Genomic DNA, 23,912 nt, shown 5'->3' on the forward strand with positions numbered 1-23,912 from the left:
TATGTTGGATAATGTTCTACAGTGTTCTCCGCCGCTCCGATAGGATAGTGTGGGTTTTTTCGTTTCAAATAAGATGATTCTAGCTTGCAAATGTGTTAGTTAAGTAATATGCTCAAATGTATCAACAATGTTATCAAAGGCCTGTATCTCTGAAGAATGTAGCTTCTAATGATTTTCCGTTGCCTCTGCTTTATGACTTGTTCACCTTCTGAAACGAGAAATTCAGTGTGAAAGAAGGACGTTGGGGAACAGAAAGTCAAGGAAAGGGGGAAGATGGGCGGGCATGAGAAAGAATGTTTTACAAAATAACCAGTGCAAACTGGTTTTTACTTGTCCATGGGGTCAAAATCTGTGGCAAGAACACTGAAGACCATTCGCTGTTACTGAAGACCAGTCACTGTAACTGAAGACCAGTCACTGTAACTGAAGACCAGTCACTGTTACTGAAGACCAGTCACTGTAACTGAAGACCAGTCACTGTAACTGAAGACCAGTCACTGTTACTGAGGATCAGTCACTGTAACTGAAGACCAGTCACTGTTACTGAAGACCAGTCACTGTAACTGAAGACCAGTCACTGTTACTGAAGACCAGTCACTGCTACTGAAGACCAGTCACTGTAACTGAAGACCAGTCACTGTTACTGAAGACCAGTCACTGTAACTGAAGACCAGTCACTGTTACTGAAGACCATTCGCTGTTACTGAAGACAAGCAGTAAGAAGGTAACGAGACACAGTCTTAATGACATCCACATCTTAATTTTATAATGCTTCTCTTTAAAGATGTTACAAGGCAAAACCAGTTTAGTTTATGTTTGTTGTTTTGAGGACATTATAAAGTGCATCATGTCAGTTTCATAAATAACATTAAGGGAATCCTGTCTTCTGACAAAGAAAAGGGAATTCTTTATTTGGATGGGTAAAGTTAGGCAATGATACCAGACTATCAGATCAAACTGAATGATAATATCAGAAGAATTTTTAAAGCATGTTTTTGGGCATTGCATAGCAATAACAATATATACCAACAAACAGATCCTCTTGAAATGATGCTGTTTTTAAGCATTTTTTCTTTAACAGAAGTGAAATAATTTACTCATGTATTACAGCGAACTCATCTGTGTTATTATCATAGATTGCTGTGATTTAAATGCATGTCAGTATGCCATTATAATAACTTTATATTAATTCTCTTGGGATGAGTTTGCAATCTGAAGGGTAATTTGGTATATTCCATTTCTAGAGTAATCCGTTTCAGAAAAAAATATATAAATAATTAAAAGGCTGAACTAAAAAAAGTTAATTGAATAATTGAATAAACGATCACATTAAGACATTATGTTGTAGTCTGATATTCCAGCAAGGTTTGAATGCATTTGTAAAGGTATCTTTAGCTGCATAAGGGTATGAGTGACTCACCATTGGACAATATTTTTAAATTTCATGTGAGTTGCTGAAGCATGTTAAATATGTTTGATAACTATGCATGGTAAATACACATTTGCAAGCACTAAAAACAAGAGACACACAAACATGTACACACCATCTCATTGCCGTATTTTTCTCCCCTAAAGCAATCATGGACTCATCAAACTGTCTAGTGCTTGAAGCCCTTGGCAGAAGCCTGTATCTTGGCACACTCTACAACGCATGCAGTGACACCTTGGTTCCAGGTATACAACTCACGCAATGACACCTTAGTTCCAGGTATATAACTCACGCAATGACACCTTAGTTGCAGGTATATAACTCATGCAATAACACCTTAGTTGCAGGTATACAACTCACACAATGACACCTTAGTTGCAGGTATATAACTCACACAATGACACCTTAGTTCCAGGTATATAACTCACACAGTGACACCTTAGTTATGGGTATATAACTCACACAATGACACCTTAGTTGCAGGTATATAACTCACACAATGACACCTTAGTTCCGGGTATATAATTCACACAATAACACCTTAGTTCCAGGTGTATAACTCACACAGTGACACCTTAGTTGTGGGTATATAACTCACACAATGACACCTTAGTTGCAGGTATATAACTCACACAGTGACACCTTAGTTCCGGGTATATAACTCACACAATGACACCTTAGTTCCAGGTATATAACTCACACAATGACTCCTTAGTTCCAGGTATATAACTATGATTCCTATGTACCAGATATGTGACTCACGCAATGACACCTGGTAAAATAGACAATGAGTAACTGGGTAGTCTATTTGTCATTGTATATTCAGGCTTAAGTGTGATGGTTAGCATGACACAGATTTGCACCAAAGTTTATAATCAGTCAAAATCTGTTTTCATGCAGATTCTGTGTCGCTCCACTTAACTTTGAACTGTGGTCAACAAACCCACAATAAAAAATTTAAGTAAATGAAGAATGCCCAAAAGGTTTGTTGCATTAATGAGGTATCCGTGAGCCAAAGTAGAAAGGGGGTCTGTCCTGACAAAATGCATTTGATTCATATCGTAAATTGAACCTGATAATCCCTAAACCCAGATGATGTGAACACAACTCAATGTCCATTTGTTCAAATACCATCCCCCTCTGCCCTTTATCTTAAAAAACCAGTCAGCTTTTTTTTATCTAATTCAGTGTTCTGGTCAATAAGAGCACAGTTAGGGTTGATAGTACAGTGTCAGTTCTACGGGCCTTCAGAAGGTTCTTGTTGAGCACAGCTTGGTGTTGCTGACAGGTATGGTTTGGCTCTCAGAAAGCTAAAATGTTGAGTGTGTTACCTACTCAGAGTCGCTTCTGCTGATTCAACTCATACTCTGTCTCTATCAGAAAATATCTGCCTCTTGTGTTCTTTTGTCCTCATAAATGTATACATTGCTTTGGCTAGCCATCACTTTTGCACTCATTGACATAATCCCTATCATCCAAATCTGGGTGCAACATTTATACCATGAACGTAACTCTAAAATCTACTGGCCTGTTAACTTTTTTAAGATACATCCCATATTTTCTGAACCCTGATTTCACAGGCTTCAGATAATCTGGGCAGTCAGGTAAATATTCTGATAAAAAAAGAAAAATCATTCATATTGAAATAAACAAAAAAATTAGGCTTAATTGTCAGGGAGAACCACGATGCTGGACCCTACTGCAAAGAAGAACCATCCAGCTATCTCAGTTCTTAGTTTCCCAGAGATGCCAGCTAGACCCCTAGTGGTGACTGAGGAGTATCAGCAAGAATTCACATTAGTCACTGATTTTATGTATGTATGTATGTATGTACGTATGTATGTATGTATGTTTTAATTACATTCCTGGCTTGGTTTTGCTTTTTTTAAGGCATTTTAACAGGCATATTACCTGTTCTCTACACATTACATAAGTGTAACCCTCCCACTCATGATCTGGCTCATTACTGAGTGTACATAGGGCACAATCACAGGTGGGATGTGCATCTCAGACAGCTGTTGAAGCATGAGTCATATAGCATATGGGTTGTTCCATACCGACTCACATATGCCCTCCAGCTCATGTCATGAATTTTCTTGAAGAAAAAAAAATTCATGTGAAAACCTATATATCCTATAGCTCCACTCCAAGCATTTTTTTTAGTTATGAATTGTTGAAGTTTGGCTCTCGGAGCTAAATTTCACCATTTTTAGCGAATCTTAGTAAACCTCACCAATTGCTCATTTTTCACTGGATTGGGCTGAATTTGTACTGAACAACCAAGACACCCTAAGGATAATTTGCAACATATGTATTTATATAAAAAATTGTTCCTGAATGTCAGTAATCAAATTAATGAAAATAAATTTCCTGAACGAAGTATCTTTAATTTACAAAAATCAAGATCTCCATGAGTTTTCACTTTCTTCCAACCAAATTTTGATTCTGTGTAGAAGTAATATAGTTCTATCTAGAAGTTATTTGGTGCTGCGTAAAAAACTGAGTGCCATAGATTTTGCTACTTATAGATTTGGAGCTGAAAAATCCACTTTTTAAGGTATTTTGACAGTATATTTTCCCAAGAAGGATTACTTTAATTTCCTTGAAACTTACAAGCCATTACAAGCTGTAACTTGTGAATTTCCTGAACCCAATGAAAAACAGGCACAGTAGGTATCACACAAACACAGAAAACCTTGAAGTCAACATAGTACAAATATCTGCCTATGAAATAAAACCAATGAATGTAATATTACAGCAAGTGAAAAGTACAAAAAAATAGCTATTTTCAAAAAATTATTAAATGATGGAGTAATATAACAATTTTTATATATCTGCAATTATAATTAACACCTTCCCATTAAAAAAGGCGATAGAACTGTATTAATACTCCACACAATCAAAATTTGGTTGCAAGAAAGTGAAAATTCATGGAGATAATAATTTTTGAATAATTAGTGACATTCAGTAACAATTTACATAAATACATCTAACCGTAACCCTAATCCTTGGATATTAGGTACAAATTTCAACCCTATCCAGTGAAAAATAAGCAATTGGTGAGGCTTACAAAGAATCGCTAAAGTGATGAAATTTAGCTCCGAGGGACAAACTTCAGAAATTCATGACTAAAAAAGTAATTGGCGCAAAGCTATAAGATTTTACAAGGTTCCATGAATTTAATAGAAGTTTTCACATGAATTTTTTTGAGAAAATCCATGACATGAACTAGAGGGCATATGTGAGTTGATATGGAATCACTCATGCCTAAATCTGCTGTGTTAACCCAAAGGGTTTTACAAAAGAATGCTACCATTCTTTTGTACTACGTCGTAAGCATTATGTGTTTCAAACATGGGTTTAGATTTAGAACACTGGGCATAGCATAATTCCTTAGAGAGGAGCAGTTTAAATCTATTATGTACTTTAGAGTTTTCTGCAACACATGACTTGAATCATTATGTTACCTCCCTAAGCATTCAATACTGTAAGAGAGACATGGTAAGAGACACCTTTGCAAATACCACTTCCAAAACACACAGGTTAGTGATGGATGATATGCTGAGAAAATGAGAGTTAACTGGTGACATCTGGTGGTTTATTGAGTTTACAAATGGTGCCAGTTGTATTATGTCCATGATGATGATGATGATAATAATGATGATGATGATGATGATAAGGGTCGTTGTAGTCACTGATTTCTTTATCTCCTTTTCCTACAGGAATGTCTCTCTGGAGTAATGAGGTCATTCAAAAAGAAACAAAAGTTAACCCTCAGCCTAACACCAGTTTTCAGGTGGCAGCTTCTGAATCCATCAGTGAGAAGATCAAACTGTTGGATGTGAGTGCTTCCGTGAAGGCCAGCTTCTTTGCTGGGCTGGTTGAGGTTGGGGGTTCTGCACATTATCTAAATGAGAAGACATCTTCCAAACTCCAGTGCCGAGTCACCATGCAGCACCAGGTGAACACTGTGTTTAAGGAGCTCATGTTCTCAGAACTGACAGTCCAGTATCCTGATGTCTTTAAAGCGAAGGAGGCCACACATGTAGTGACCGGAGTGCTCTATGGGGCCAACGCTATCCTGGAGTTTCAAGATACAGCCTCAGATGCTTCAGAAAAGCAGACAATCCAAGGCAGCCTGAATGTGATGATCAAGAAGATTCCCTTAATAGAGATATCAGCAGAGGGAAAGGTTGATCTGGATGATGCAGACAAGGAGAAAGTGAAGCATTTCAGCTGCAAGTTCTATGGTGACTACAGGTTAAAACAGAACCCTACCACATATGAGGAAGCTGTCTTGTTGTACAAAGATCTGCCCAATCTGCTTGGTAAGGATGGAGAACTTGCAGTGCCTTTGAAAGTGTGGCTGTACCCACTGAAGAATCTGAATGACACTGCTCTCCAACTGAAGCACGTGATCTCAGAGTCTTTAATATCTCAGGTGGAGAAAATGATGGATGATCTCCACCAGGCAGAGATGAGAGCCAATGACCTGCTGGAGATCAGTAAGACCATTAAGGCCAGCGACATCTGTGACAAACTGGAGCTGTTCAACAGCAGACTGAAGGATTTCACCACAGTGTTTTCACAGAAACTGGCTGAACTCCTGCCCACCATCAGAGAGGGCACTGCAGAGGAAACAGCCCTGACTGACCTTCTCAAGTCCCAGCATGCATCTGGTTTTAACAGGAGTGAAATTGATCAATGGTTGGATGGGAAAGAGACTGAGATTGGAATCATCAAATCTTACATTGCTGACCTGAAGTTAGAAATTAAAACTCCAGGTCCAGAGCTTGATACATTTCTCATGCAGCCAGATGTGACTGACGTCTTTATGTTCAGTTTCACTTCTCTAAAATACGAGGAGCCGTACCTGAACAAAATCACCAAGACAACTGAAGACCTGAGGAGGGGTATCAACATTAGCACCTGTGTCCAAAACCTGTCTGAAAAAACACTGTGGTACTCAACACCAGAGGTCAGGGGTGTCCTCCTGTCCTCTCTGAAGATCATTCAAGGGTTTACTTTTGGCCTTTCAATAGTCACTTATGTCTCAGACCCAGAACACCCTGGAGCTTCAGTTCGCTGGTATCACAATGGCATTTGTAGGGATCCCCATGTGACCGACATCCCCTTCAGAAAAGGTATGGTTGGTATGTTGTATTATTACTATCACCAAACAATGCTTCGTATGCTCATTTTTGTGTATTGGTTCAAAGTAAGCTGACAGTCATTAAGTGAAACTCCAAGTGTGCATTATTCTAACCAAAACTATCTCCAATAATTCCTTCTGGCAAGAAACGGAAGTGGGGGTTCTACTGCTCATTGTAGAAAAAATGTCTGAAATATGAGATGTACAGATTTGACAAACAATAGTGTTTATTTATTTGTCCATCTCTATTTTAATGTGCAGATGCCATTGTACTCACACTGGAGCCAAACACAGCACACAATAGACTTCTTCTGTCTGAGGGGAACCGAAAGGTGACACACGGAGAGGATCAGTCGTATCCAGACAATCCGGAGAGATTTGATTACTGGCAGCAGGTGCTGTGTAAAGAAAGTCTGACTGAACACTGTTACTGGGAGGCTGAGCGCAGTGGCGAGGGACTCACTATAGCAGTGACATATAAAGGAATAGGCAGGAAAGGAGAGAGTAATGCATGTGAGTTAGGAAAGAATGAAAAGTCCTGGACTCTGGAGTGCAATAGTTGTTTTTACGGTGCCTGGCACAATAATCAGAAAACTGACATAAATTTTCCCTTTTCAAAATCTCAGAGAATAGGAGTGTATCTGGACAGGGCAGCTGGCACTCTGTCCTACTACAACGTTTCTTCTGACACACACACACTCACACACTTACACACATTCCGCTCCACATTCACTGAACCCCTCTATGTAGGAATAGAGATATGGTCTGCCAATACCTCTGTGTCTCTGTGTTAGACAGGACCCTGCTCTGTGTTTTGTGGGAAGAAGTGTAGATGTAGTAGGATTCCGTCAAAACATTTATTTCTTTTACTGTGTCTTTGTGTTTTGTGATTTTTTTGGATGCTCTGGGCAGGCTCATGATTGGTATGAAAACAGGAACTAACATTTAGCAGCCGTGCTGGGAGACATGTTGATTAATTCGCTACATTTGTATTAATGTGATAGAGCTGTATTAAGTTAGTCCTGGTTTGTGTCAGAATGTGCGTTAATCAATAAGGGAATGGAGTATATTATACTTGAAGCGAAATGTCAAATTTTATATTCTGAGTATCATACCAAGCGGCAGAGATGGCTTTATGTGTGCATCTTGAATCATGAATATCAAACTTAAACATAGATTTATGTCCTAGTAGAATCTCTGTGGGCATTTATTCAGTAATTGCTTTTTTAATATAAGTGCTTTGTTTATGCTTTAATCATTGGTGCAATGATCTTTTTGTGGTAAAATCATGGGGGTGAATCTAAGATTTTCATCATCTCTCGGGAATTACCTGTACGGGTTAACTGTGCCATCGGCTGGTATCTGCAATTCCAAATTCAAATAGATTTGGTCTAATTTGAGATTGTGTGTTTGTTTGTTCATTTGTTTGTATTAAGGTAAGAAAATATGTGTATACAGAGCTGATAATCATCAGTGTTACATCACCTCACAGTTCATCAGTGTAACATCTCCTCACAGTTCATCAGTGTAACATCTCCTCACAGTTCATCAGTGTAACATCTCCGCACAGTTCATCATTGTAACATCCACTTACAGTTCATCAGTGTTACATCTCCTCACAGTGCATCAGTGTAACATCACCTCACAGTTCATCAGTGTAACATCTCCTCACAGTGCATCAGTGTAACATGTCACAGTTCATTAATGTGACATCTCCTCACAGTTCATCAGTGTTGTGTCACCTTACAGTGCATCAGTGTTACATCACCTCACAGTTCATCAGTGTAACATCTCCTCACAGTGCATCAGTGTTGTGTCACCTCACAGTGCATCAGTGTTACATCACCTCACAGTTCATTAATGTGACATCTCCTCACAGTTCATCATTGTAACATCACCTCACAGTTCATCAGTGTAACATCACCTCACAGTTCATCAGTGTTTTAAGCCTTCATAAATCTAAAGTTGCTGGTCTTAAGCCAGCATCTTTCACGCATTGTGGATTCAAGACATTAATGAATGCGGCTTAATATGTAACTAAAGACATTTCTGTGGGAGTAATGATTTGAACTTAGAAATAACAGGCAGGTGGTCCAGAGAATGGACATGTGTCTTAAACACAGATGGGTTTGAGTTTACTGTGATTTACAAAGTTTAACCATCATGACAAGATGTGAAAGTGCTCAGACTATTCAACATATAACAGAAGCAGATGCAAAGATCTTCCCACCACATAAACAGCTGACTAAGGAAGAAGACACTGTCCTAAACAAAGAACATGTCCTCTTCTCCCTCAGCTGTTTTCTGTTCCCACAGACTGAGTAAATGGTGACTGAAGTGACAATCGATTGTCTGTAATGCCAGCTGTTCTGTTGTCTTCAGAAGACTGTTTGTCCATGACTTTGGTGTGAATGTGATGTATTTTATTTGTTTGCACATGAAAATTAACTGCCATTATCGATGTTTTTTAATGATATGGTAAACTGTGATTGTAATCCCTTGGTGTGTTCAGTAGTCTTCAGTACTCAGCAGTCCCGTAAGGTAGTCTCATTGTATGTCATATCCTGACCGTCTAGACAGAACTGATCACTGCTGTTAGGCAGTGTGTGGAGAGAGTCTGACCGTACGCTGCTTCTGGACTACTGGGGGGTTGAGTTGGTTTGGTGGACTGGTTTTACTGGAATAACACATAAAGGAATCATCAGCACAAGATGCAGGAATCTGTAGTGTTGATATTAGATACACTGCCTGGCATGATAAACAGAGCACTGTCATACTCACAAACCTATCCTTCCATGCCCATAGAGTACAAATGCATCCGTCCCTCTGCAGCTTCACCTCTGACAAACACACACTGACACACTTGCGTACATTCTATTCAACATCTTCTGTCTCTCTGTGTCTGATAAACACACACACACACACACACACACACACACACATAGACATTCTATTCTAAATTCACTGAGCCCCTCTTTCTCTTTGTCTGAAGTGCACCTGTCCTTCTCTCTCTCTCTCTCTCTCTCTCTCTCTCTCTATATATATATATATATATATATTATTGCAATATGCATGTACTGCCATCTAGCGGACAAATGTAGTCACTGCAAGCTCTCAAGACGTGAAATGAAGTCACATGTTGTCACACATATTTGTGTGTGCATGTGTGTTTTTAATTCCTCTCATTTTTATAATGTTAGCCTTGTCTCAAGAAGGCAGAGTTTTTCTGCATTACTGATGTGAGTGTTATCACCCTGTAACTGCTGATCTGAGATCAGTATTGGGTTTTAGGGTATAATAGGTAAAATTAGGTTTCATTAAGAGGAGGCAGGACCTAGATCAGTGCTCACTGTCAACATCTCCTTGGAGAATTTATTCAAGAACAGATGTTAGGGAGTAATTCTGAGAATGTGAATTACTGTTTGATACTGACTGTAGAGGGAGATGGATCATGGCCTGAAAGACAAGACTGAAATGATGGAGAGAAAAAGCCACTGGGTGTCCGTATTTCTTCATTGTGATGTCAGTTCTACTCTGGGTAGAGTTTGTTTAAATGGAGAGATGATGGAGAGAAAAAGCCACTGGGTGTCCGTATTTCTTCATTGTGATGTCAGTTCTACTCTGGGTAGAGTTTGTTTAAATGGAGAGATGATGGAGAGAAAAAGCCACTGGGTGTCCGTATTTCTTCATTGTGATGTCAGTTCTACTCTGGGTAGAGTTTGTTTAAACTGAGTTTATGACCATGAACACTGCAGCAGTGTCAATTCTAGAGGGGTTTTTATGGTTACAAATTACACACAATCACAGCCGTGTGTGTGTGTGTGTGTGTGTGCGAGAGAGAGAGAGAGAGAGAGAGTTAGAGAGACAGAGAAAGAGAAAGACAGAGAGAAAGAGAGAGAGAGAGAGAGAGAGAGAGACACAAAGAGAGAGAAAGAGAAAGACAGAGAGAAAGAGAGAGAGAGAGAGAGAGAGAGAGAGAGAGAGAGAGAGAGAGAACATAAATAGTAAGTAGGGGAATCTCCCGTTTATGTTTTTACTATGATTTCCTCTCAAACACAACGGAGGGCAGTTGATTGACAGCTCTCTGTGTTTGTGTATTTTATGACAGTTTCATAGTGTATGCACAGTTTCTATTTGATTGTGCAAACGGCTGAGCACTTAGATTAGCATTTAGATTTTTCATTTACATTAAGCATCATATTCTGTTAACCTGTCTTAGACATTAGACTTTCTCACCACTCACTGTAACAGTCATATTCTGTTAACCTGTCTTAGACATTAGACTTTCTGATGACTCACGGTAACAGTCATATTCTGTTAACCTGTCTTAGACATTAGGCTTTCTGACCATTCACTGTAACAGTCATATTCTGTTAACCTGTCTTAAACATTAGATTTTCTGATGACTCACTGTAATTGTTTAGTCTCATTGTTCAGCACTCTGTTCAGACAGTCTGTTTCTTTGCAGGAAGTTATTCATTTTGTCTGAAGCCATTCATTTTGTCTGAAGCCATTACTTTTGGATATCTGAAATTCACCACTGAAAACCAAGTATGTGAATCTATGTTGGTCATCATGCTATGTTTTGACAAAAAAAAAAAAAAGAAAGAAAAGAAAAAAGATGATGTTCTTTAAACTCGCTCATCACCAAAATCAGTTGTCAAAGTAGAGACAAAAAGTGAGTGAGTCAGTGAGTGAGTGAGTGAATGAGTCAGTGAGTGAGTCAGTGAGTCAGTGAGTGAGTGAGTGAGTGAGTCAGTGAGTGAGTGAGTCAGTGAGTGAGAGAGTCAGTGAGTGAGTGAGTGAGTGAGTCAGTGAGTCAGTGAGTCAGTGAGTGAGGGAATAAATCCATCACTGCTGTGAAAAGACTGCTCTGGGCACCCGGCACTGATGAACAGTTAATCAGTGATAAACCATTAAATGCTGGTTAACAGTTAAATGGCCTTTAACAGTTAAATGCTGGTTAACAGTCCAGTTAAAGTGGTCCCCAGTAAAGATTTTTTTTTCCTGAAAGACGAATTCCGTAAAGGTGTCAGTCTAAGTGAACAGGTAGATTTCAGTAAAGGTTTCAGTCTAAGTGAACAGGTAGATTTCAGTAAAGGTATCAGTCCAAGTGAACAGGTAGATTTCAGTAAAGGTGTCAGTCTAAGTGAACAGGTAGATTTAAGTAAAGGTATCAGTCTAAGTGAACAGGTAGATTTCAGTAAAGGTGTCAGTCTAAGTGAACAGGTAGATTTCAGTAAAGGTATCAGTCCAAGTGAACAGGTAGATTTCAGTAAAGGTTTCAGTCTAAGTGAACAGGTAGATTTCAGTAAAGGTGTCGGTCCAAGTGAACAGGTAGATTTCAGTAAAGGTGTCAGTCTAAGTGAACAGACAGATTTGGCTTCCGTACTCCTCCCTCACCCTGCAGGTGACATGAGCCCACCAGCAAACCAGACCATTTCCTGTGGCCCCTGACCAAAGTGCGTCCCCCAGCACAGGGCATCAGGCAAGAAAAGGCGCCAGAAAGACAAGCTGTATGAATAACCGAGGCCTCACTGATGCTGATGTGTAATGTTTTAAAATATTTTACATTCACTATGAATACGAGCCGTCTTTTTATTACTCTCTGTCTCTGACTGTGGGATTAATAACGAACCCTCAGTCTGTGTGTGTTAATGTTCTGCAGTATTCTCCTCTGCTCTGGTCCTGGATCAGTCTGTGTGTGTTAATGTTCTGCAGTATTCTCCTCTGCTCTGGTCCGGGTCAGTCTGTGTGTGTTAATGTTCTATAGTATTCTCCTCTGCTCTGGTCCGGGTCAGTCTGTGTGTGCTAATGTTCTATAGTATTCTCCTCTGCTCTGGTCCTGGATCAGTCTGTGTGTGTTAATGTTCTACAGTATTATTCCCCTGCTCTGGTCCTGGGTCAGTCTGTGTGTGTTAATGTTCTGCAGTATTCTCCTCTGCTCTGGTCCTGGATCAGTCTGTGCGTGTTAATGTTCTATAGTATTCTCCTCTGCTCTGGTCCTGGATCAGTCTGTGTGTGTTAATGTTCTATAGTATTCTCCCCCCTGCTCTGGTCTGGATCAGTCTGTGTGTGTTAATGTTCTATAGTATTCTCCTCTGCTCTGGTCCGTGTCAGTCTGTGTGTGTTAATGTTCTGTAGTATTATTCCTCTGCTCTGGTCCGGGTCAGTCTGTGTGTGTTAATGTTCTATAGTATTCTCCTCTGCTCTGGTCCGTGTCAGTCTGTGTGTGTTAATGTTCTGCAGTATTCTCCTCTGCTCTGGTCCTGGGTCAGTCTGTGTGTGTTAATGTTCTATAGTATTCTCCTCTGCTCTGGTCCTGGATCAGTCTGTGTGTGTTAATGTTCTACAGTATTATTCCCCTGCTCTGGTCCTGGGTCAGTCTGTGTGTGTTAATGTTCTATAGTATTCTCCTCTGCTCTGGTCCGGGTCAGTCTGTGTGTGTTAATGTTCTGCAGTATTCTCCTCTGCTCTGGTCCTGGATCAGTCTGTGTGTGTTAATGTTCTACAGTATTATTCCCCTGCTCTGGTCCGGGTCAGTCTGTGTGTGTTAATGTTCTGCAGTATTCTCCTCTGCTCTGGTCCGTGTCAGTCTGTGTGTGTTAATGTTCTACAGTATTATTCCCCTGCTCTGGTCCTGGGTCAGTCTGTGTGTGTTAATGTTCTACAGTATTATTCCCCTGCTCTGGTCCTGGGTCAGTCTGTGTGTGTTAATGTTCTACAGTATTCTCCTCTGCTCTGGTCCTGGGTCAGTCTGTGTGTGTTAATGTTCTATAGTATTCTCCTCTGCTCTGGTCCGGGTCAGTCTGTGTGTGTTAATGTTCTATAGTATTCTCCTCTGCTCTGGTCTGGGTCAGTCTGTGTGTGTTAATGTTCTGCAGTATTCTCCTCTGCTCTGGTCCGGGTCAGTCTGTGTGTGTTAATGTTCTACAGTATTCTCCTCTTCTCTGGTCCTGGGTCAGTCTGTGTGTGTTAATGTTCTACAGTATTTTCCTCTTCTCTGGTCCTGGGTCAGTCTGTGTGTGTTAATGTTCTACAGTATTTTCCTCTGCTCTGGTCCTGGATCAGTCTGTGTGTGTTAATGTTCTGCAGTATTCTCCTCTGCTCTGGTCCTGGGTCAGTCTGTGTGTGTTAATGTTCTATAGTATTCTCCTCTGCTCTGGTCCGTGTCAGTCTGTGTGTGCTAATGTTCTGCAGTATTATTCCCCTGCTCTGGTCCTGGGTCAGTCTGTGTGTGTTAATGTTCTACAGTATTATTCCCCTGCTCTGGTCCTGGGTCAGTCTGTGTGTGTTAATGTTCTACAGTATTATTCCCCTGCTCTGGTCCTGGGTCAGTCTGTGTGTGTTAATGTTCTACAGTATTATTCCCCTGCTCTGATCCTGGATCAGTCTGTGAGTGTTAATGTTCTACAGTATTATTCCCCTGCTCTGGTCCTGGATCAGTCTGTGTGTGTTAATGTTCTGCAGTATTCTCCTCTGCTCTGGTCCGGGTCAGTCTGTGTGTGTTAATGTTCTACAGTATTATTCCCCTGCTCTGGTCCTGGATCAGTCTGTGAGTGTTAATGTTCTATAGTATTCTCCTCTGCTCTGGTCCGGGTCAGTCTGTGTGTGTTAATGTTCTACAGTATTATTCCCCTGCTCTGATCCTGGATCAGTCTGTGAGTGTTAATGTTCTATAGTATTCTCCTCTGCTCTGGTCTGGGTCAGTCTGTGTGTGCTAATGTTCTATAGTATTCTCCTCTGCTCTGGTCCGTGTCAGTCTGTGTGTGTTAATGTTCTATAGTATTCTCCCCCCTGCTCTGGTCCTGGTCAGTCTGTGTGTGCTAATGTTCTACAGTATTGTCTCCTGCACGGGTCCGGGTCAGTCTGTGTGTCCTAATGTTCTACAGTATTCTCCTCTGCTCTGGTCCTGGATCAGTCTGTGCTTTTGAAATGAAACTGAAATGTCGCTGATTTCCAGGAATGTCTAGTAGAGGTGTTTAACTGGTTTTACCTCTCCAGTAGCACGTCAAGTAACGAACACATGCCAAAGGAAAAGAAGATTGGGATGGGATCTTCTGTGTAGTTCGTAATTCCTGCATTATACGGCTCTGATATCCGGCTGATTCTCGGGGAATTAAAAAAAAAAACAGGAATAGTGTTTGGAGGGAGAGTAGTCAAGATCTTATTTCTTTTTTTAAGAGTTTTGAGCAAACATCTCAACTCTACAGGAACTTGGCTACACAATCACTGAAGACCAGTCACTGTTGCCGAAGACCAGTCACTGACACTGAAGACCAGTCACTGACACTGAAGACCAGTCACTGTTACTGAAGACCAGTCACTGTCACTGAAGAGGAGTCACTGAAGACAAGCTGAGAGAAGGTAACAAGACACATCTTACTTTTATGAAGTGTTTCAAATAGACTCTCTTTGAAGACGTTACAAGGCAAAACAAGCTTTCTCTTTGTTCTGTGTTTTTTAAGGGCAATATAAAATGAACTGTTTTCTGGTCATACTGAAACATGAGGAAAATAGAAATCCTGCATGTAAACATGCACTAGGAACTTATGGAACTTTCTAATATGTTTCAGTGTAAAATGAGGTGAATTTGGGGAATGTGCTGAAAACAGTATGCTGTATGGGACGTGTGTCTTTGCATGTGGGTAGTGTGTCACCTGGGTACTGTGAAGCAGTTGAACTGGAAAGACTGTCTGTGTCATAGGCATGAATGAAGATAAACCTGGAGAACAAACTGCGGTTACAGAACTATTTCTCAGGCCAATCAAACATCATGTTCTAAAGCAAAGAGGGTATATGGTAACTGAAAGGATATTTTCCTGTTGGATAAATTTAATGTTCAAATTCAATCGTTCCACTGCTGTATGAGTGTAATTTAGAGATGTTGTCAAATAATAATATTATAAAACAGGAGAGTTTTATTCTGGTAAAATGCCTTTATGGGCATTCATTACGCTGTGGTAAAATCCACTAAAACTCTCTCATTAAGACTTACTCATTAAAAGTCCTTCACTAAAACTCTCTCATTAAGACTTACTCATTAAAAGTCCTTCACTAAAACTCTCTCATTAAGACTTACTCATTAAAAGTCATTCACTAAAACTCACTCATTAAGACTTACTCATTAAAAGTCATTCACTAAAACTTTTTCATTAAGACTTACTCATTAAAAGTCAATCACTAAAACTTACTCATTAAGACTTACTCATTAAAACAAATTCATTAAAACTCATTTGCTAGAACATACTCATGACAACGTATTCATTAAAATTCATTCAGTCTAATTTTACCATTAAAACTCATTCATTAGTTCTTATACACTGGGTGTTCTGGGTTAGTACGGGCACTGGCCCACCACAGCAGAGCCCTGGGTTGCTCCACACAACCTGCTGTGCTGATGGGTGGAGAGCTAGCACGAGTTTATCTCTCCGTTGCCACAGTGTCCTTCACTGATTGGTCTGGACTGCCAGGCGAGCGGTGGACAGATACGGGGGACATAGCGTGAACCTCTGTGCACATTATACCTTCCTGGAAAAGTTCTCCGTGGCCTGGTGAAAAGACTTATGAGGCCTGGTGAAAAGTCTTACGAGGCCTGGGGAAAAATATTACGAGGCCTGGTGAAAAGTCTTATGAGGCCCGATGAAAAGTCTTATGAGGCCTGGTGAAAAGTCCCTCATGTCCTGGTGAAAAGTCTGACGAGACCTGAGGAAAAGTCCCTCATGTTCTGGTGAAAAGTTCTTCACGGAGTTGTGAAAAGAAACAATAATGTCCCACGCACCAGAGAAGACATGTTGTATCTTTGCCCTCTCTGGTCCACCCCTGAGGTTGGCAAGTGACAGGGAACAGAAATAGGAGAGAACTGGACACCTTTAAATTGGGGAGAAAAAGGGCTAAAAAGCAAAAAAAGAGAAAACTTTCTGACTAAAACGTATTTACTGCTAGTGGTGCAGCATGACTTACGATTCTCTGACATGCTGAGAAAATATTATAGTGAATGATCTGAGATAAAAGATTCTCTTCATTTTACACCTTAACACCGTCATTTAAAAATGTAATTTGGGATTGTAACATATGATTTACTTGGTGTTTTAAGGTTTTGGTGTTTTTATAGTGAATAATCTGAGATTATCATTGTCATTTAAAAATGTAATTTGAGATTGTAACATATGATTTACTTGGTGTTTTAAGGTTTTGGTGTTTTTATAGTGAATAATCTGAGATTATCATTGTCATTTAAAAATGTAATTTGGGATTGTAACATATGATTTACTTGGTGTTTTAAGGTTGGTTGCCATTCTGTGGTGAATCATGCAGACTCTACGCGAACAGAAGACAGTCCTAATCGGGATCCTGTCTGCTGATATCGGCTTTGTCCTGCAGTACGCACAGGAAAGAAAACTTATCACTGATCGTGAATACAACAACCTAATGCAGTCGTCTCAAGTCAGAGAAGAGATTTGTGTTAATACACTAGACAAACTGATGGGCAAGGGAGAGGAAACCTGTCAGAGGTTCTTCGAGGTGCTGAATCAGGCACCCATCTTGGACACATTTCCGAGACTAAAAAACATTTTACCGTCAACAGCCATCACCCAAGGTAAAACCATCAAGAGATGAGGTCACAGTTGTGTTTAGAGCGACCTGCATGCAGCCCATTGAATCTCAGAGGATGTGTACCTCTGGAGAATTACAGACTTACACAGTTCTCACATAAGACATGTACAGAGCGCCTGGAGATAAATCTTTTATACTAAACAATTTCCTTATTGCGTGTTTACATGTTTTATCACATTAAATTCATGGGCTATTTCTATGTTCATCCAACTTTAATCAGATGTGTTTGTCTTTCAGGGGGAGCCACGACTAAATTCCAAAGTGGTAAATATTTTTAAGTGTGTATTACAAACTGACAGGGTCTTTCATTAATTGTTTTTTCTTTTGCAGGGACAGGAGTGTTATAAAAACATGAACACCTGTCATAAATATGAATGTATCTGTACAACTGAAAGGAAAACCACAGTTAAATACCTGTTTTTCTTGATTTTCTTGTTTCTTGTGTTGAAGGAGCATGTGTCAGCCCTACACAAGGGTGGGGTTTACTGCCACAGCTAAACATGACACCACTGCCTTGGTAAGAAACTCAGTCAGATGTCAAAGTACAGCGGACGCATACTTTTCCCTGTATACATATATACATACACACACACACACACACACACACACACACACACACACATATACACATGCATGCACACACACACATATATACACACACACACTCACACACACATATATATATATATGTACACACACACACACACACACACACACACACACACATATATATATATATATATATATATATATACACACACACACACACACACACACACATGTGCATATGTAATTTTGATTCTGATTTTGAGTTATGTATTTCTATGATAAAACTGTGTGTGTGTGTGTGTGTGTGTGTGTGTGTGTGTGTGTGTGTGTGTGTGTATGTATGTGTGTGTGAGTATACTGATTGTATATTATCCAACCTCCTGTCCTTCAGGCTCAGACCTGCTGGAGGTACTCTGTCCAGTCCAAGGTAATTATGCACACAGTCTTCATTACAATACTGGAGGTATTTTGTCCAGTCCGAGGTAATTATGCACACGGTCTTCATTACAAACACATGGGCACTTGTGACACACAGAATGCTGTAGTGATGAGAAGAACCAATACACACCTAACCAGTGTCAGTCAGCTCGTGTTCAGCAGTGCAACCAAACTACTGACTACAGGGCAGAATTTACCACACCTCCACTCTCTGTTCTCCACTGTCATCCAAACCACACCTCCTCTCTCTGTTCTCCACTATCATCCAAACCACACCTCCTCTCTCTGTCTGCCATTGTCATTCAAACCACACCTCCTCTCTCTGCTCTCCACTGTCATCCAAACCACACCTCCTCTCTCTGTTCTCCACTGTCATCCAAACCACACCTCCTCTCTCTGTTCTCCACTGTCATCCAAACCACACCTCCTCTCTCTGTTCTCCACTGTCATCCAAACCACACCTCCTCTCTCTGTTCTCCACTGTCATTCAAACCACACCTCCTCTCTCTGTTCTCCACTTTCGTACAAACCACACCTCCACTCTCTGTCTGCCACTGTCAACCAAACCACACCTCCTCTCTCTGTTCTCCGCTGTCATTCAAACCACACCTCCTCTTTCTGTCTGCCACTGTCATCCAAACCACACCTCCTCTCTCTGTTCTCCACTGTCATTCAAACCACACCTCCTCTCTCTGTCTGCCACTGTCAACCAAACCACACCTCCTCTCTCTGTTCTCCTCTGTCATTCAAACCACACCTCCTCTTTCTGTCTGCCACTGTCATCCAAACCACATCTCCTCTCTCTGTTCTCCACTGTCATTCAAACCACACCTCCTCTCTCTGTCTCCCACTGTCATCCAAACCACACCTCCTCTCTCTGTCTGCCACTGTCATTCAAACCACACCTCCTCTCTCTGTTCTCCACTGTCATCCAGCTCACAGTTCACATGTCCACACTGACAACTCATGCCATTTGCTGACTCCCTGCCTACATGCCGCTAAAAAAAACTAAAAACATAATGAGAAACAGTGTCCAGTTCATATATAAACATTGTCCAGCCCTAGTATCATACCAGTATAATGTAGTTTTCATATAATCTGATAAGTCTTTTGTTGTTGTTGTTTTCTTTCCTTCTCTTACAGACCCACGTATAGCTTTCCTACCACATCACAGACACAGAGGCTGTGAGTATCCTCCTCTGACCTGTGCACGCTCAGAGCGGTGGAAGTGAAGAAATGTCGTGACTTACATATGTACTGATATGTGTGTTAAAGACTCATATTTACTGACATGTGTTTTAAAGACTCATATGTACTGATATGTGTGTTAAAGACTCATATTTACTGACATGTGTGTTAAAGACTCATATGTACTGATATGTGTGTTAAAGACTCATATTTACTGACGTGTGTGTTAAAGACTCATATTTACTGATATGTGTGTTAAAGACTCATATTTACTGACATGTGTTAAAGACTCATATTTACTGACATGTGTTAAAGACTCATATTTACTGATGTGTGTTAAAGACTCATATTTACTGATGTGTGTTAAAGACTCATATTTACTGATGTGTGTGTTAAAGACTCATATTTACTGACGTGTGTGTTAAAGACTCATATTTACTGATATGTGTGTTAAAGACTCATATTTACTGACGTGTGTTAAAGACTCATATTTACTGATGTGTGTGTTAAAGACTCATATTTACTGACGTGTGTTAAAGACTCACATTTACTGACATGTGTGTTAAAGACTCATATTTACTGACGTGTGTTAAAGACTCATATGTACTGATATGTGTGTTAAAGACTCATGTTTACTGACGTGTGTGTTAAAGACTCATATTTACTGAGGTGTGTGTTAAAGACTCATTCAGTGTCTGGTTCTACAGGGAGAATGTGGGAGGAGATCTTACTAGGACAGAATTTACAAGATGTGAGTACACACACACACACACACACACACACACACACACACACACATTCGAAGGCTGCCAGTGTTTCATATGATTGACACGTTTTGTCTCCTTGATCACCCTTCCTCTCTGCAGATCGTTACGAGCTCACGCTGGACCCAAACACAGCACACAAAAGCCTCTGTCTGTCTGACGCGAACAAAACGGCGACGCGGGGCGACACACAGCGGTACCGAGACAACTCGAAGAGGTTCCAGTACTGGGAGCAGGTGCTGTGTAAAGAGAAACTGACTGGGCGCTGTTACTGGGAGGTGGAGTGGAGCGGAATGGGAGCCGCTGTGGGCGTGGCGTATAAAGGAATCACCCGGAGCGACACGAAGATCGGCCACAATGACAAGTCCTGGTGTGTGAACTGTGGGGACGGCAGTTTCGGCGGGAACAGTTTCACCGCATGGCACAATTATAAGTTCGTCAGCGCGCCCGCGCCGGCCTTTTACTCCCGCAGGGTCGGGGTGTTTCTAGATTATCAGGCTGGCACCCTGTCCTTCTACAGCGTGTGCCCTGACACACACACACTCACACACGTGCACACATTCCACGCCAAATTCAAAGAGCCCCTCTATGCAGGGTTCTGGGTTCTAGAGACAGTCTCACTGGTCTAGACAGAATAGACCCCTTTGTTCTGGAAGAAACAGCACACAGGAAGTTGTACGTCTCAAACCGGAGATGAAATAAATGCAGATAAACGAACAGACCAATTCTTTGTTCACACACACACACACACACACACACATGCGCTCACACACACACGCGCACACACACACACACACGCACACACACACACACACACACTCACGCACACACACACACACACACACACACACTCACATATACACCCACTTACACGTACATATACAGTTTTTTTTTCAGTCTTTTGAAACTGCATAGCAAACAGCAACATTCTCATTTATTTGTAAGTATAATTGTGTTCCCTGTTGATTTAAAGGTGATTTTGAATTTTTATATATCATGTCTTCATAAATAGCACATAAGGGCTTTGTGAATTATCTGTTAAAGTTCTTCATTTAAACCAAGGACTGACAGACAGAGACTGTATATGTGTCGGTTTCTCTGTCTTCCTGTCTCTTTTCTCTGTCTGTCTTTCTCTCTCTTTCTTTCTTTTCCTCTCTCTGCCCACACACACAGACAAACACAAACACACACACACACACACACATACACACACACAACACATTACCTGCCATCTTACCCACAAATACTCACACACACACACATACACATCACATATTATCTCATCCAGAAACACACACAAACACTCGCAAACATTCAAACATATACACACACACCACCTTTCATGGTACGAGAACAGACACGTGTGTTTGCACACATGTGAATGCACACACACACACACACGCACACACACACACACACACACACACACACACACACACACACACACACCTTAGTATCATTTGGTTTGTGTTCACTGTCTTTGTGTGATCAATAAACATCACAGTTTTGTACCTTTTGTTCATCTTGTCATCTTTCTGCTATCACTTTCAGCCAGTGCACTAACCCTCACACCATTTTAATCCATTAACCATTGTTTTTGTTTACTTCAGTTAACAGTAAAGGTAATTATAAAGTTTTATTACACTGTGTCATTGAATACTCGATTCTGATTGGTCAATTAGGGCATTCTACGGTCTGTTATTTCTGTATAGCAGACCGCTGCTATGTATAACAGACTGTTGCTATGGAACTGTTTTTTAGCGGAAGCGATAAAATAATTTTTATATCAATATTTTGTGTCAAATTATTGATTTTTTTTTTTAGTAAGTAGCTGTGTATAGAGAGGGATAGTGTACAGAGAGCCGGTCATTATTGCGAAATAAAGCCCTTTAGGATGATTTAAGTCGTCCATCACCCTGTGGGGTTTATTTCACGATAATGACCAGCTCTCTGTACACCATCTCTCACATATTTTAACTTCATTAACGGGTTAACTACCAAACATTTCATCATTTCCATTCAGTTGGTCAATCACCCATCACCCATTGGTTAGGTCATTAGACTTGGTCTGTGACTATGCTTGTGTGTGGTGTAATTCTGGATTGTTAGACTTGGTTTGTGTATACTTGTGTGTGGTGTAGTGTGGGATTGTTAGACTTGGTTTGTGTATACTTGTGTGTGGTGTAGTGTTGGATTGTTAGACTTGGTTTGTGTATACTTGTGTGTGGTGTAGTGTTGGATTGTTAGACTTGGTTTGTGTATACTTGTGTGTGGTGTAGTGTTGGATTGTTAGACTTGGTTTGTGTATACTTGTGTGTGGTGTAGTGTTGGATTGTTAGACTTGGTTTGTGTATACTTGTGTGTGGTGTAGTGTGGGATTGTTAGACTTGGTTTGTGTATACTTGTGGGTGGTGTAGTGTGGGTTTGTTAGACTTGGTTTGTGTATACTTGTGTGTGGTGTAGTGTGGGTTTGTTAGACTTGGTTTGTGTATACTTGTGTGTGGTGTAGTGTTGGTTTGTTAGACTTGGTTTGTGTATACTTGTGTGTGGTGTAGTGTGGGTTTGTTAGACTTGGTTTGTGTATACTTGTGTGTGGTGTAGTGTGGGATTGTTAGACTTGGTTTGTGTATACTTGTGTGTGGTGTAGTGTGGGTTTGTTAGACTTGGTTTGTGTATACTTGTGTGTGGTGTAGTGTGGGATTGTTAGACTTGGTTTGTGTATACTTGTGTGTGGTGTAGTGTGGGATTGTTAGACTTGGTTTGTGTATACTTGTGTGTGGTGTAGTGTGGGTTTGTTAGACTTGGTTTGTGTATACTTGTGTGTGGTGTAGTGTGGGATTGTTAGACTTGGTTTGTGTATGCTTGTGTGTGGTGTAGTGTGGGATTGTTAGACTTGGTTTGTGTATACTTGTGTGTGGTGTAGTGTCGGGTTGTTAGACTTGGTTTGTGTATACTTGTGGGTGGTGTAGTGTTGGATTGTTAGACTTGGTTTGTGTATACTTGTGTGTGGTGTAGTGTGGGATTGTTAGACTTGGTTTGTGTATACTTGTGTGTGGTGTAGTGTTGGATTGTTAGACTTGGTTTGTGTATACTTGTGTGTGGTGTAGTGTTGGATTGTTAGACTTGGTTTGTGTATACTTGTGTGTGGTGTATGTTGGATTGTTAGACTTGGTTTGTGTATACTTGTGTGTGGTGTAGTGTGGGATTGTTAGACTTGGTTTGTGTATACTTGTGTGTGGTGTAGTGTGGGATTGTTAGACTTGGTTTGTGTATACTTGTGTGTGGTGTAGTGTGGGATTGTTAGATTTGGTTTGTGTATACTTGTGTGTGGTGTAGTGTGGGATTGTTAGATTTGGTTTGTGTATACTTGTGTGTGGTGTAATTCTGGATTGTTAGACTTGGTTTGTGTATACTTGTGTGTGGTGTAGTGTGGGATTGTTAGACTTGGTTTGTGTATACTTGTGTGTGGTGTAGTGTGGGATTGTTAGACTTGGTTTGTGTATGCTTGTGTGTGGTGTAGTGTGGGATTGTTAGACTTGGTTTGTGTATACTTGTGTGTGGTGTAGTGTCGGGTTGTTAGACTTGGTTTGTGTATACTTGTGGGTGGTGTAGTGTTGGATTGTTAGACTTGGTTTGTGTATACTTGTGTGTGGTGTAGTGTGGGATTGTTAGACTTGGTTTGTGTATACTTGTGTGTGGTGTAGTGTGGGATTGTTAGATTTGGTTTGTGTATACTTGTGTGTGGTGTAGTGTGGGATTGTTAGACTTGGTTTGT

At 40.6% G+C, this 23,912-nt stretch overlaps 1 protein-coding gene across 1 annotated transcript; it reads left to right on the top strand.

The window, feature by feature from the left end:
* Positions 1-1,580: 1,580 nt before the first annotated feature.
* LOC115817103 (stonustoxin subunit beta-like) lies at positions 1,581-20,766 on the top strand. Its single transcript, XM_030780349.1, has 4 exons — positions 1,581-1,674; positions 5,152-6,573; positions 6,843-7,094; positions 20,240-20,766. The coding sequence occupies exons 1-4, from the start codon at positions 1,581-1,583 to the stop codon at positions 20,764-20,766; spliced, it is 2,295 nt and encodes a 764-aa protein (XP_030636209.1).
* The last annotated feature ends 3,146 nt before the right edge of the window (positions 20,767-23,912 follow it).

This window comes from Chanos chanos, chromosome 7 (assembly GCF_902362185.1).
Source record: "Chanos chanos chromosome 7, fChaCha1.1, whole genome shotgun sequence".
Taxonomy (NCBI): domain Eukaryota; kingdom Metazoa; phylum Chordata; class Actinopteri; order Gonorynchiformes; family Chanidae; genus Chanos; species Chanos chanos.